This window comes from Syngnathus acus, chromosome 9, assembly GCF_901709675.1.
Source record: "Syngnathus acus chromosome 9, fSynAcu1.2, whole genome shotgun sequence".
Lineage (NCBI taxonomy): Eukaryota > Metazoa > Chordata > Actinopteri > Syngnathiformes > Syngnathidae > Syngnathus > Syngnathus acus.
The window spans coordinates 14,775,848-14,790,217 of record NC_051094.1 but is presented as its reverse complement, the minus strand read 5'-3'; the positions used below and the strand labels follow the sequence as shown (position 1 = coordinate 14,790,217).

General features: G+C 39.9%; 1 protein-coding gene across 1 annotated transcript; it reads right to left on the bottom strand.

Moving 5' to 3' along the window:
• Positions 1 to 135: 135 nt before the first annotated feature.
• zgc:110329 (uncharacterized protein LOC550500 homolog) lies at positions 136 to 12,873 on the bottom strand. The gene is made up of 8 exons (XM_037259274.1): positions 12,538 to 12,873; positions 8,313 to 8,498; positions 6,860 to 6,934; positions 6,653 to 6,748; positions 5,571 to 5,687; positions 2,962 to 3,012; positions 2,331 to 2,447; positions 136 to 1,262 (listed from the first exon to the last, which is right to left on the bottom strand). Exons 1-8 carry the CDS (start codon positions 12,622 to 12,624, stop codon positions 927 to 929), a joined length of 1,065 nt encoding a protein of 354 aa, XP_037115169.1. The 5' UTR covers positions 12,625 to 12,873; the 3' UTR covers positions 136 to 926.
• Positions 12,874 to 14,370: the final 1,497 nt, after the last annotated feature.

Sequence of the window (14,370 nt, the reverse complement as noted above, 5' to 3'; positions counted from 1 at the left end):
ATTATATTGCCCATCATATTCAATGGTTTAGTCCCAAACAGTAATGAGTTTGTTCTTTCACGAATTGGCATAAATTTTTAGTTGCAAAATTATCGTTTGTATATAATAGAAGGAACTCACACAATCGCAGTCGAATCAGTAGACAAATTCCAGTTTATTAACAAGAGCAGTCGTGTTGGTACAAGGCAGGAGTTGGAGGGAAACTCCAGTGGTCGCAAACTGTATTAGCTTAAAACACTCAACTGTCAAACAGCTGTACGGCTGTGTTTTCCTTTTAGTTGTCCCTTAAATGATGGAAATAACAAAAACTCCTTTAAAAAATGTGTAAAACACAGACCTCCTTATTGAAAGCTCACTTTACGAATAATTTAATTCATACACAGTACAAAACATGCATCCCATTATTATTCCACAACTATCAGTTTTACAGTGTACACTGACTACACAAATCCAACTGAGATCCAAACCATTATTTTAAGCAACCTGTACACATCTGTCACAAATGCATGACATACGGGCTAGTCTTATTTTCACGACACTGAAAATCTTCCATTATTCTACAATAAATTTTTACACAAGGTACAAGATTCATCCTCTTCGCAATTGGGCTCTTTGAAACAGCCTGAGGTAAGCTTCAACACAAGATGTAGCTCAAGTTCAAAGGTAAAATCTAATTAAAATATGAGAATCATATACTAATGAACACCATAAACAAAGACAAAAAAACCTGATGCTGCAGTTAGTTTGTTCACAGAATTTCTCGTAAACAGAACACTCAAAGTGACAAAGTACTTTGTATCCCTTTGGCTGAGCAAATTCCCTAAATCAATCAGCAGAGGTTCAACCATTAAGTAGTGCAACACAAATCAAACAAAAATGAAACTATGACAATGTCGCCGAGAAGGCAAGAAGGGTGACAAGACCTTTCAGTGTTCCCTTTTCAGCTTGCGGCCTATGTCTACCTCGTCCAGCCCGGTGGCCGACCTGGACTGTTGAAGTTCTCGGAGCTGAGCGTGCGTGCGAGGCGGCTGCTTCTTCAACTTCCGCAGGTGAATGTCAATGGGGTCTAGTTCGGGCTCGGAAGCTGGAACGGGCAAGTAGCCGCCGTCCCTCGGCAAACACATACAACAGCCGGCACCGGCCAGGTCAAGCTCACTGTATTTGAACTCGAGCTTCTTCAGCTTGAAGTCCACCATGTCAACAGATTCGCTCATTTCAACCAGAAGGTTCCAGAAGACACAGCTCAGGATGATGCCAAGCAGCTGCAGGGAGACGCGCACGCAGGTTCAAACAAACACAGGCATGACATACCATAACCTATACATATACTGTATTGTCCGTACTATAAGTCGCTTTTTTTTTCATAGTTTGGCCGAGGCTGCAACTATAAGGTCGCACTAGGCCTGTGGAATAATTGGAGCCACCGCTGACAATGAGTTCCATTCACCGACTTCCGGAGTCAGAAGATGTTTATAACACAGAGGACAGAGATTGAAACAGAGGACGAAGATTTTGATGGATTTAATGATTTGGAGAGACATGAACGGTTTGATAAACTTGTTATTTATGTTATAGTTGCGCAGCCAAACTTGCTGCAGTTCACTGTGATTGCCTCCCGTTAGGCTTACCTGTATGTCAATCAAGCGATGGGATTAAAGTGATTCGGTTTGGCTTCTTACTTGGTCCAGCAACCCCACTAATTTTTGCTGGTTATAAACTTTCTTTAGTTTAAAAGAAAAAAGCGAGTGCGTGCGTTGATGCGTAATGCGTAATGCGTAATGCGTTGATTAGCTTCTTAGCTTTGGTGTCTATGTGCTGAAGTGAGGAGGGGGGGGGAGTCACTGTGACTGCCTCCTGATAGGCTTACATGTATGTCAATCAAGCGATTCTAGCCTATAGAATTATTATTCTTTTTTTTTTTAAAAAGCACACAAGCCGCCTTATAGTGCGGAAAATACGGTAGACCTTTTATAGCCACTGTATAACCGCTCAAGACAAACTGAATGAGAAATAAGACAAGCTTTGTTTAACAGAAACTGTTTCAATGGTGTTTCACTCATGTCTGTTAATTTCTGATTTGCATTTATTACGGTTGGCATCGAAGTACAAGGCAAATAATAAATGAAAGGGTAATCTAGAAGAGGGGGGGAAAGAGTTTTCTTGCAGTAATCAGATCTAAGTGCAAATATTTCAACACTTTTTTTCTCATTCTACATAAATCTCCATCTAATGGAACAAAGCAGGCACCATGCTAAAGCAAACAACCTTCCATCAACTTTGGAACTCAACCATAAAGGAATTCTGCAAAAAAGCTTTAGACTAGAAGTTACCTGTGGCAGCCCGATGGCACAGCAGAGTGCGACAGTTATTCCAATGTTGTCACTCATCCAAAGGTTGACAGCGTGGATGCAGCCTCGCACGTGAATCTCCTCATGGAGGCTTTCACGCTGATGCACAGCAAAAAGACAACAAGAGCATACATTTTTTAATTGAAAATTAAACTGCGAAGTGCACAACTCAAAAAAGGTATTAGATTCAACTGCGAGGTGCACAACTCAAAAAGGTATTCTTTAAAAGATCCTTCATGCATACCTCCACACACAAATTTTAAAATGTTTAATATCAACTGACATGAAAATTGCCGTGTGACCTCAAAACCAAAAACAGAGATGTTCTTGACAAATCGCTAGACCTTTTTTTCTAATATATTTACCATATTTTCAAATTGTCAGATTTCACAAGAACATTGCATGTCAGTTTAGAAAGAGGTATTCTAAAACGTGTCATTCTTGCCGAAATAGAATTGGATGTATTCCAGTAAACATTGCTTGTCTTTCCCACCTCTATTGCGTTCCCATAACCAAACTATTGTGTCAATGTCCTTCATTAACTGTGACGCGCAAACATCCTTAATGGCAATACTGCAATAGAATCGAAACAAATATCTCCAATTGCACATACCTGCCTATCCAGAGCCTTGGAACCGCACAGGGTGTTAATGACCTCTCCTACCTGTGGAAAAAAAACATAATGAGGGAGTCTGAAACTAGACACAAAATGTGGGGACATAATGCATCAGTGGCATGCTACTCTTACATGGGGGTGGTGGGGGAATGGAGAAAGTTTGGGCGCCCACGACACCTGCTTGCTAGAGCATGAACTTGTGTGCTAGAAAACAGCAGCCGTGATAGCTGAGAACCGATAATGGTGGCAATTTGGCCCATGTTCCACCTCTCTAATAAACGCTTCAATGTGTCCGAGCTTGTGAGTGTCAGACAGGGCAACTGTTCCTTATTGCTTCAGCATAGTTGCACCACTTCCAAAGTCCGTATCAGCGCTTTGAGGGGAGGAACAAGGATGATACCTGTCATTGAGCGCACAGAGGAGCCCCTCAAGGATTACCGCTTCATTTCAAGAGGGAAATGAAGGCTATCTATAACAGAACATGTCTGGCTGTACGATACGGACTTGGAAATAATTAAAGTCTCTTTTTACAGTGATAAAGTAGAAGCTATTTTGCTGCTATCTTCACCAATGGGAAATAAAGTGAAGGGGGAAAAAAAGTCCTCACCAATATGAGACCAATCATGCTGTGCATCATATCAATTGAGGATGCGAATGTTTCGACAAATGGTATCATTACATTAAGTTCAAGTTCGGTAGAAAATGACATTACAGAAAGCATACCTAATTTGTTGAGGCTTACAGTACACATACACAGTACACACACAATTGTTACACTGAACATTTCTTTAGCAATATTGTATGTATCAAAACACCTAAATCTCGATTTTATGCGGACTGTGGGGTCCAGTATTTGGTGATCGCGTTAAGCCCAACATATATAGCCCGTTGTATAGAAAGTCTTGTTTTCCTTAGAAAGGTATGTTTTTAGGCAGCCAAAGGGGCCCTTTGTTATGTTAATTTAGGTCGGCATGTTGTTGGGCACCCATTTGCTGTCCATCACCTTGAATTCTCCACACACATCGAAGTCTGTTGACATTTTCTTAAAAGAGAATCAATACGCAGATGACAATATCAGGTGGCTTGAGTCAGTCATTTTGATGCGATGTGAATTGGATGGAAGAGAGAATAAAGCAGCCACTTATTCTACTACTGTGTCCGGCCACGCTCTTTGACATATGAGTGACTGTGTGGTTGAGGTGCTTCCGTGAACTTCCCTCTTTCCAAATCAAAAACAATCCTAGATATCCATAACACTGCAATAAAGCAGTCATAAAAATCAAACAGTATGACTTATTACCAAACACCTTTACATTTGTCACAGATATTCATCAAATCACTAGCGCTAGTCATTTAGCTTTGTACGGTCCTTATATCATCCATTTAAAATACTTGAAAATGTCTTTATGACAAAAAATATTGGGGTTCATGACCAAACCGCGTGGAATCGAAGCGTGTAAAAACGAGGCTCACGTGTATGAAGTATATTTGGTTCTTCGCAACTTGACAAATGATCTGTTCATGACACCATGACTAGTGCAGCGGAGCCATATTGCATTCTGAAGACTGAAGGGCATTTAGCACTATTTGTAATGGCAGGTCAAGCTGTGATTAGCAAATTAAAGCACCGGTTTTCTATTTCCACTGACATGTTTTAGCCATGACTAGCAAGAAAAGCCATAGACCCATCATAATTGACTATTACATTTCTGAATCATTAAACATTATTATAATGTATGTAAATTGTTGAACTCAGAAAAGGCCATCTGCTCTTTCCCCCAAACAAGAACCATCGGCCCATTTGAAAATTAAAGACAAGATTGGATCTTCACTGTTGAGAAGCTGACATTCTGAGCATCTGTACACTTTTAAATTTAAAAAACAAATCCAAACGTTTTATTGAATATCAAAAATAATTGATTAATATGGGCGTTAGTTATTGATTAATCGTTTCACCTCAATTAATAATCATGCAATAATGTTATTATTAAATATAATAAGAATATGTTTAGGTCAGCCCAGACATGGTTGCATCTAACAACCCAACCATCTAGCTTACAGACGTACAAGACCAAACCTGACAGGGCAGATGGCGAGTTATGCACAAAGATTGATTTTTGCATTACAGCGCTTTTGTCTTTTAGTATAATAAATACTGTATTGAGCTGCAGAGGCGTAGAAACCACCTACCTAGCTGCTTGTCCCTTTCAACAGTCACTGTCATATTTCTCCTCTTAAAGCCCGGCGCGCACAAGGCACCATTGATGCTCGTTGCCATCAGCCCTTAGCGCCACCCACTCTTCGTATATTTTTTGAGCGACCAGTATCAAGCATGTTTGCTACTCCGCGCCAACCTCAAGAAAAAAACACACACGCGGCACTAATGGTGATGGCAACAAGTGCCAATGGCGCCTCCTGTGTGCTGGGTTTTATAATCAAGGAGTCAACAGTTTTATCTTTTCAATGCTCACCAGTGGAGTCTCATGGGACGTGCTGACATCGTGTGGTTTCATGCAGGACCAGTTTTTGTTTGTGACTTGTGAGGCATATTTTCTCATTCCAAAATATACAACCCTACGGCAGTTCGATGTAGGAGTAGCACTCACCTCACGGCGGACGCAGCAGGTATATGGAACTCCACATGCGAGTGGACCGGTACCATTACAGAAGTGGTATTGGTTGACTCCCCAGTCCTTATATTCATCTCCTCCGCAACATGAAAACTGGACCAAACAACAATTTGGTTAGACTGACTTCTTTATGCATCCCATTTTGAAAAACTAATTGCTCAGTGTGTGATGGCAAATTAAATGTTAATGGGATAAAGGATAATCAAATCAATCTATTGGCTCACACCTCTCTCAAACACTGAAGGACAACTCAAGTTGTCTAGCTGTATACATAGCATTGCCAAGTTGCTGTGAAGCATTAATTGCGCCAATACCATTTCAGTGTTTAATGCTCAAATAGAAAACGTAGGACGAATAGAAAATCCCACACTAACATGAACTGTCAAATGTTTTTAGTTATTAAAACATAGAACTCATTGTGGCTCAATGACCCCTCATATCATTTATGAGAATTTAAGTAGGGTCAATAACATCCTGCTCTTGCCACTTAAATGTTGTTAGTCACTTAAATGTTGTAAAGAGGCTGAGATCAACTGGAGTCGAATTCCTTGTTTGGCATGGCCAAACTTGGCCAATAAAAGCTGATTGATTGATGGTTTGATTGAATGATTGATTGATTTCCAAGTTATGCACGATGGGTGTGCCAGAATCCTAGATGGATGAATCGCTGAGCCTTGAAAGTGCGCAAAAGGCACTGACTTAAATGCAAATGGGGGAATATGCCCCGATGCGAGTTGTATAAATGAGAAATATTGATGATGTTCAAGGGTGCTGTCATTTTGAAATTTCCCTGAGGACTCTTTTGACTGGTGAGCGCTCAAGTAGCAGGGTATGCAGTATAAATATTTATTTAAATAAAAAATAATAATAAACTCAAAACTTTTCAAAGCAACACTGGAAACCAGACAATTCTCTGATGTTGCTTTTCATCGTACTGTATAGTCTCAGTCTAGTTCAGTAAAATGCATTGAAGACATGCCCTTCAATATGCACTCAGTCATAAATCACTTCCATGTTTATCATTTACTGTCATACAGTAAATCCATATTTCCATATACCTTTTCTTGCACATAATCCAAGATGTTTTTGAAGTCCAGGTCGTCGTAGTAGTGTTTGATTCCCTCTCGTATGCTGCTTTGAAACAGGGAAGACGTCTGGAACCAATGGCACCATGAAAAAGTCAATGAATGATGACAAATGACAAAAAGCCATCGTGAGCTCGTTGTGAAGAGACGTGATAATCAAACTCGCTGCCACCAGTTTACCTTCTTCTCAAAAATGAGAGCGATAATGAGGGCGACAGCCTGGAGAAGAAGCAACACACAGAGAACGCAGAGGAACTGTGGAGGCACAGAACAAGCATTAGTACACGGAACATCACTTTGCAAACATATTCAACAAACATACTGGCCACAAAGTACTCCTACAAATCTAATGAGATCCAGCAGGAGCGACATAATTTGAAAATAAAATACTCACTGAAATTGTCAGCGACATTAAATAACAATATGTTCGTTATTGTGGCTGTTTGCGTTTGAAACTTTAAAACTGACACTGTGGAATTTTTGATACGGCTCTTGCATTTCAGATGAGTGCAGGCTCACAATTGGTAAACTGACAATTCATTTTGCATCTTATTTTTTAATTCTACATCTACTGCATTTTGACATTTGTGATTTTGCATTCGCGGTAGTCATAGGTCAAACCTCTACATGCGATTGCTTAAACATAAGAATTTTTCAACATACGATGTGAAATTTGATCAAATATTTGATTCAACATCCGAAGTAATTCTCAACATTTGACGTTATCCTGGTTAGCTTGCTAGACGGCGGCATGTTGGGATGACATCAGTTAGCATCCCAAGAAGGCTAATGCAAAGGAGTGGTGAAATAAGGAAGGTGATGATTTCCTTGCAATTAATACAAGAAATCATAAGAAAACATGAGCGCGGAGTGCGTGAGTGATCTTGCGACACAATATGGCCATAAAAACGTTTCAACAATTTCGATGATCATTAAGCAGAAGCAAGCCCTCAAAGCGGTCAAGCTATCCAAGAGGATCACCATCATTTTTAAACGTCGCAGCCCTGCCCTGGAAGAGATGGAACGCCTTTTGCTTGTAAGGACAAAGGACAAGGAGATTGCTGGCAAAACGATCACTGAAACGATCATGTGTAAGAAAGCCAACGCCATATATTGTGTTAATGTTATGTAAGTTGGATAAAAACAAAAACTGAAAAATAGAACAAAATATATAAAACATAAAATAAATAAGCTAATTTAGTTTGAACTTCAAATACTGTAAGTTACAGTAAGTTACGGAACGTATGTATCTCTATGTGTCGCTAAAGTACAGTGACAATCAAAACCCGTTTTTATTATTATTTCCTTGTAATGCATTTCTTTTTACATCTCTCTGATATAATGCATTTGTTTTATTGCTATGTGGAATTAGCTGCAGTATTTAAGGGGTCATTGTTGTTTTTTGCTGTGGAACGAATTAAACGAATTAGAGTGTATTTCTATGGGAATATTTGATCCAACATACAACTATTTCAACATATGAAGTAGGTCCTGGAACGAATTAAATTCCTATGTAGAGGTTTGACTGTACTGTTTGTAACGATGTTTTTGCCTGTGCTGACTGGCTCTAAACCTCTGCTTAAAACTGTGCAATAGAAAAGACACATACATGATTTCTTTTGAACATTCTTACCATGTGCAGCAGGGTTTTGTTATCTCTGAGGGAGCCAACCATGCCCACAAGTGAGACTGTGAACATTACCAGACCCAGCAGGATCAGCACCACTGCAGGAGCCAGGAAGAGACCCTCCAGCGTTCGGTTTTTCTGCCTTTCCACCTCGGCGTACACCCCCACACAGAGCACACAGAGACCCACCAGCTGGACAAAAAGAAGAGGGTTTTTGTCATACTTTCAAGAATGACTCTACAATGTGCTGTTAGGATTGCAGCAAGAATTTCTTTGCTCTTTGAAAAAGTATTGCTGTCTCTCTGTATGTAATTTAGCAGCCAAACAGTGATGCATCTCAGCATTTTATACCGACACATTTGAAAAAATACAAATTCCCCAGCTTGGGGCTCCTTGCTTTCCAGGGAGGTAACATTGCACATCCCTAGAGCCAGCTTCTGTAGTTCCGGAATGGACTGTCAAGGTCCCTGGCTTTATCCAAAACCCAACTCACATTGCAACTGACCTCTATGTCCACTTCATCACAGCAGATGAGACCATGAGAAGGAGGTCCCATGGTTTCCTTTCACTTAGCCAGGCCAGACATTTGCCTTTGAAACTCACCTCCTGGCCTGGCTCCAAAGTGGTACCCAGGTGACCCCCATCGAGAAAGATGGTTATTTTATTCATCGTGGTGATTACTTGTCTGGTCCCTCATCTAGGACCGGTTTACCAAGTGTGACCCTGGGTAATAAAGCCCCAGACAACTTAGCTACGAGGATGATTGGGATACACAAGCTTGTCCACCACGTTAAGGTAATGGCTCACAGGAGTAATTTGTTAATGGAGTTGATATTAAATTAAATGTACGATTCTGTCACACATGTAAAGGTGACATTGAACTACTCCTCTTTGTCGTATTCTTTCACACACCCACACATTACCACCAACACTGTTTTCTCCAAGGACAATAACATTTTACACTAGTTTAAGTCTAACAGGTTTAAACGTAATGGAAGGGTGTAACAATGGGGCCATATTTCTGCCATGGACCGGCTTTGTAAAAGGAGATAATTATCATGCAAATGCAGTGAGTCAATTTGTTCAGGAAGTCCTTTTTAGTAATCTTGTGCAGATGCATGATAATCAGGTACATTATCAGATGAAGTTGGGCAAAGTACAGATAATGAGATAATCTTAATTTATTTATTTATCCTCAAGGAGCTGTCACTTTATTGTGGTAGAGGGATTTGTGTCTCCGAATTATGCTAGGAGCAAAGTTGTCTGGGGCTTTATGCCCCTTGAAGGGTCACCCACGGAAAACAGGTCTAGAGCTGAAAGACCAGAGAAAGCACGGTTCAAAAGATCCCAATGATGAACCCTTAATGGAAATGTTCCTAGCCCGTACACGGGTTGCCTCAAGGTTAGGCTCGTAAACAGGGACCTGGAGGTCGGGCGTGCACTCATGCGGCTCGGCCAAGCTCAATGCATTCTCTGGGATGAACGGCAACAGTTGAATACACAGGCTGATTGTACTTTCTACTATCCAACAGAAGAACATTTGATTTCACTGTCATAAATAGGAGCCTTTCAATGACTACAATTCTTTTTAAACCTAATAATACACAGTCAAGAATTAACGATCCTGCACGTCCTGGGTCATCCCCAAGGTCTCCTGCTGGTGAGACCCCCCCAGAACATCTCATTGGGGAGGCATCCAGAAGGCATCCTAATAAGATGCCCAAGCCACCTCATCTGGCTCATGATGGAGGAGCAGCAGCACAACTCCAAGTCCCTCTCGAATGACAGAGCTTCTCACCCTATCTCGATGGGAGAGCCCACACACCCGGCAGAGGAAACTCATTTCAGCCACTTGTATCTGGGATCCTGCACTTTCGGTCACGGCCCACAGTTCGTGACCCTAGGTGAGGGTAGGAATGTAGAACAGTGAATCAAGATCTTTGCCTTTTGGCTCACCGTAACTGGGCAATAATTCAATATCAACACGTATCGTGATTGATAGGCAATCAATAGAAAATGCCTGATGAAATATTTCTTATAAACAAAAAAAAAATCACAACGCAAACTCTGGCATTTGCATGTTGTCGGCAGCTTGTATCTGCCACCAAACATGAAGAAGATGCAAACTTGTTTTTTATTTATTCACAAACAGTACATATCAAAGTGTGCTGTTTTGCATAAATAGGTAACTACATAGCTTGATATGAGTCGAAAGAAAGACAAAAATCAAACTTGAAATAAATTAAACATAACAAAATAACACCATTTAAACACATAATGTACTTGCCCATGGTAGAAGAGCTAAAGTACCGTAAATAATGTCCAAACGCGCATCAATGTGAACAAAAGGCAAGTGTGGCTATTGTGGCTATATATACAAGTAGCTCCCTATAAACACAGTTGTTATCGCATGAATTCAACTCTTCAGTCTCGCGTCTGCCGATTTTCAGGCACGTACAGGTCATGCACCGCGGCCTGTGTCAATTGGTGTCCGTACGCCTCGTCAGCCACTTGTTAATCGTGCATGGCTAATCTGCGAATCTTGACTTTTCCTCTTGTGTCGGTCTGATTCGTGTGCATCGGCACATGTTCAGTTGATGTGTGTGGCTCAGCTGCTGTATGCGATCAATAGCAGTGACGCTCTGACGGCCGTGGTGTGTTTGAAGACTGACGGAAACCCCAGCACGTAGTTCGACAGTAAAACCTGGATTTATTGTGCATTTTACACTAACATAAAGAACATAGACAAGTCGTGCCACCTTCACTGTGATAACCACTCAGCAGGGGGTCTTAAAATGTGACTTTATTCTTATTGTCACAAAGTTCATGGAGCTAGTCTAAAACAGTAAACACAGTTGATTCTTTTGGATTTTAATCACAATCAGTTCCAAAAGTTCATTCCTGACACTGTCTAATTGTTTAAAAACTTGCACTTAATTAGAAAAAAGAAATAGAATGAAAAGCATCTACTTTTTTTCCAACTATATAATGAATTTTGATGTAGAACATGCACGTGTTGGTGGTGTGATTTTCTGAATAAATGTGTTCCTTGAATGAAAAAAAGTTGGGAAACACTACTCTACAGATTGCCTTTTGTGAAAATGCTTGCCACTTAAATAGTTAAGTAAATCGGGGGAGATATTTAGTCAATGCAACACAGTTCTATATCACTGAAATTGAATAAGTACACTATTTAGTTAAACATTGTCAACCCGAACAACAAAAGTATTACATTCAAAAAGGCATATTTTTGATTTAGAGATCTTTTAGCAAAAGACCCCAGCACTAGTGTGTACACCCCTGATGCTGTGGCCTGCAACACTAATCTTATTGAACAACTTGTAACACAATTATCAAATATAACACCACTCGAGCTAATTGTTGCATGATGTGTTATTACACAGTAGCTCATGTTTATTAGTATGCAATTGTTTGTGTGTAAATACCCAAATCGTTTGTCACTGTTAGTAAAAGCATGCATGTGCCGCTGTCATTTTAATATCGGCAGAACAATAATTGATCCCTTTAAGGGGGTCCAACGCCCTGCACCACCGTGCTGTGAACGATGTGTGAAGCGACGACACCAAATTCCACGAGCATCAACTTTGTATACTGTTTATACTGTGCATTACGCGACAGTAAATTATATTGAAACGTTTTCCCCCTTTCCAAAAGGCAAGGGGTTGCAGTTGGAATATCTGTAGTGAAACAGCATATGTTTGCAGCTAGCTTGCATCCCTGGACTAAATCCCTTTGGAAAATGTAGCAACTTCAGTTGACATTAACAAAGAGTAAATATACATAACGACATGCTTATTGTTGATTCGTTATAGAGTTTAGAGAAACATGATCATATTTGCTACTCAATACAGCATCTTTAATCGCTATTACAGCATTTTATACCTGTCATACAGCACTCAAGCCGCCTATCAATAGGGTCCTTGGTTTCATAGAAAGAAGGGATACAATTGAAAAGTGTGGCCAAACGAGAGGAAGTAATACTTATTAGTGTATGCCGAATATTATGTTGATCCATCCTAATGTTTTAGCATATCCAATTATTTGTCTTGAATTGCATAATGATGCATGTACAGACTGGAGTTTAAATTCAGGTATTCTTAAACGAAGTCTGGGTGTGTCTCTGGGTGTTCGCGTTTACAATTTAAGACCCACTTTAACATCATTATTTTATTAATCGCAGGTGAATTAAAAAAGAATAAATACAACTTACCGAAAACAGCATCGAATAGACATTCAGGGTAAATTTGATGAAGTAATAGAAGTGATTGCTTTTCCTCAATTCAGAATAGGGAGGCATGGCCGCTTGTGTTGTTGAAGCTAGCTAGGTAGCACGCTCACTACCTTTCGTTTAGTTCCCGAATTCCTTAACTACCGATTACAAAAATAAATGGACCAAATTACACCACTAACAACATGTTCAAGAAGTGAACGTTTCTTTTCTTCTTTTCAAAATGTATTAGATGTCATTTCGCAGACGATTGAAACGAAACTACTTCCGTGCAACCGGCTCCTATACGCTTTGTTTTGACTTCATCCTTAAAGGGCCAGTGCACCAATGCTGTTCTACAATACAGGATATTTTCGTGATATAATGTTTGCCATTGTGTTTGCTAATTGTATTAGATGGCTAATCGATGTAGAAAACCCTTGTGCATGGAATACACTAAATTGTCTGGATGACCCCAAACCTCTGAATGATAGTGTATATAGTCAAGCCTGAAATGATTCATACCCCTGGGGTGACTATCTTTTTGTGACAGGGATAGGCCAACAGTCGAGCCCGAAATTATTATTAATGATTAATGATTTTAAATTTGACTGTACATTCACACACACGAAGACATTCATACACAGTATATATATCACAGCACACTCGTTTTAAGTTTCGTAAATAGGTAGACAACTGGGAAGAAAACAAAATCAAAATGTCAGTACGTATCCAATATTGAATATAGTATTTTGGTGCCAACAAAAACATCAGTCATATTACAGGAAATGAATTACTTTTCAGCCACTGTGCAAAACTAATCCCTAACGCTCTTGCTTCAAGTTACACCAGTTGTTGCCACCGCTTGTTGGATATATTTGGCATGCTCATGACTGACATATTTACAAATGGGTTTATGCCGTCTCAAAGCTGGCCATGTGTCAGGTTCACCCCCAAGAGATTATCAGTGTGGAGTTGTTTTTCTTTTCAGCTTTGTTTTATCCTGAGGTCACTGCTTTTCCTATCTTATTATTCTGAATCTACAATCAATACTGGATTTGCATTGGTACATTTACATGCACGGTATTATTTCAGATTCAAAGTGCCGTGAGTTAGACCTTCATAACATAATGTCAATAAAATTACAGTTGGCACACTCTCCCTTTAAGTTCTGAGGTTTGGGCTTCCTGAATGGATTTTGGATGGCTTGGGTTTTCTGCCAATACATCACTTCACCCCTACGTTCTTATTGCAATGTTTCATTCCTAATACATTTGTTTCTATGTTTTGTATGCTGTTCACCTCCGAACCTAATGTAAATAAAAATATGTCCATCCGTCCCTTTTCTGAACCGCTTTTCCTGACAAAGGTCGCTGGTTTGCTGGAGCCTATCCCAGCTGACCAGTCATTGACTCAACCATTCACTCCCACTCATGAACACAGTTAATGCTGTCAACCACGAAGCTAAATCAGTCTGTTTTGTGCAATACAGTAGGTCATTTAAGTGTCAAGTAGCCTATTCACAGCAAGTTACTCCCTTTTGTAAATATTTGTGAGTTAAGCAGCTCGACAGTCACTTAATTCTTGTTTTCCCCCTCTGTCCACATTCTCAACAAAATGTATCATATTTTTTATACATAGTTGGCATGTTAAAGCTCGTTTGTTTACAAAGAAGCATTTACAGTAGAAACCCACGATAAATGTGGCTACCATTGACAGTATGTATGAAGTTCCTGATAATGATGTTTTTTGACAAACACCAATTTGCATTACCTAAAAATTAGATATTGTGGTTGTGGATTCAGTTTGCGTGAATTTGAAATACATTTTAGGAAT

Bases quoted from the DNA above. Each gene is read 5' to 3' on its own strand.
- zgc:110329 (XM_037259274.1), bottom strand. From the start codon at position 12,624: ATGCCTCCCTATTCTGAATTGAGGAAAAGCAATCACTTCTATTACTTC. The intron at 8,499-12,537 runs GTAAGTTGTATT...CTTTTTGTCCAG, and splicing joins TCTATTCGATGCTGTTTTCG to CTGGTGGGTCTCTGTGTGCT. The intron at 5,688-6,652 runs GTATATGGAAAT...TGTTTGGTCCAG, and splicing joins TGGATTATGTGCAAGAAAAG to TTTTCATGTTGCGGAGGAGA.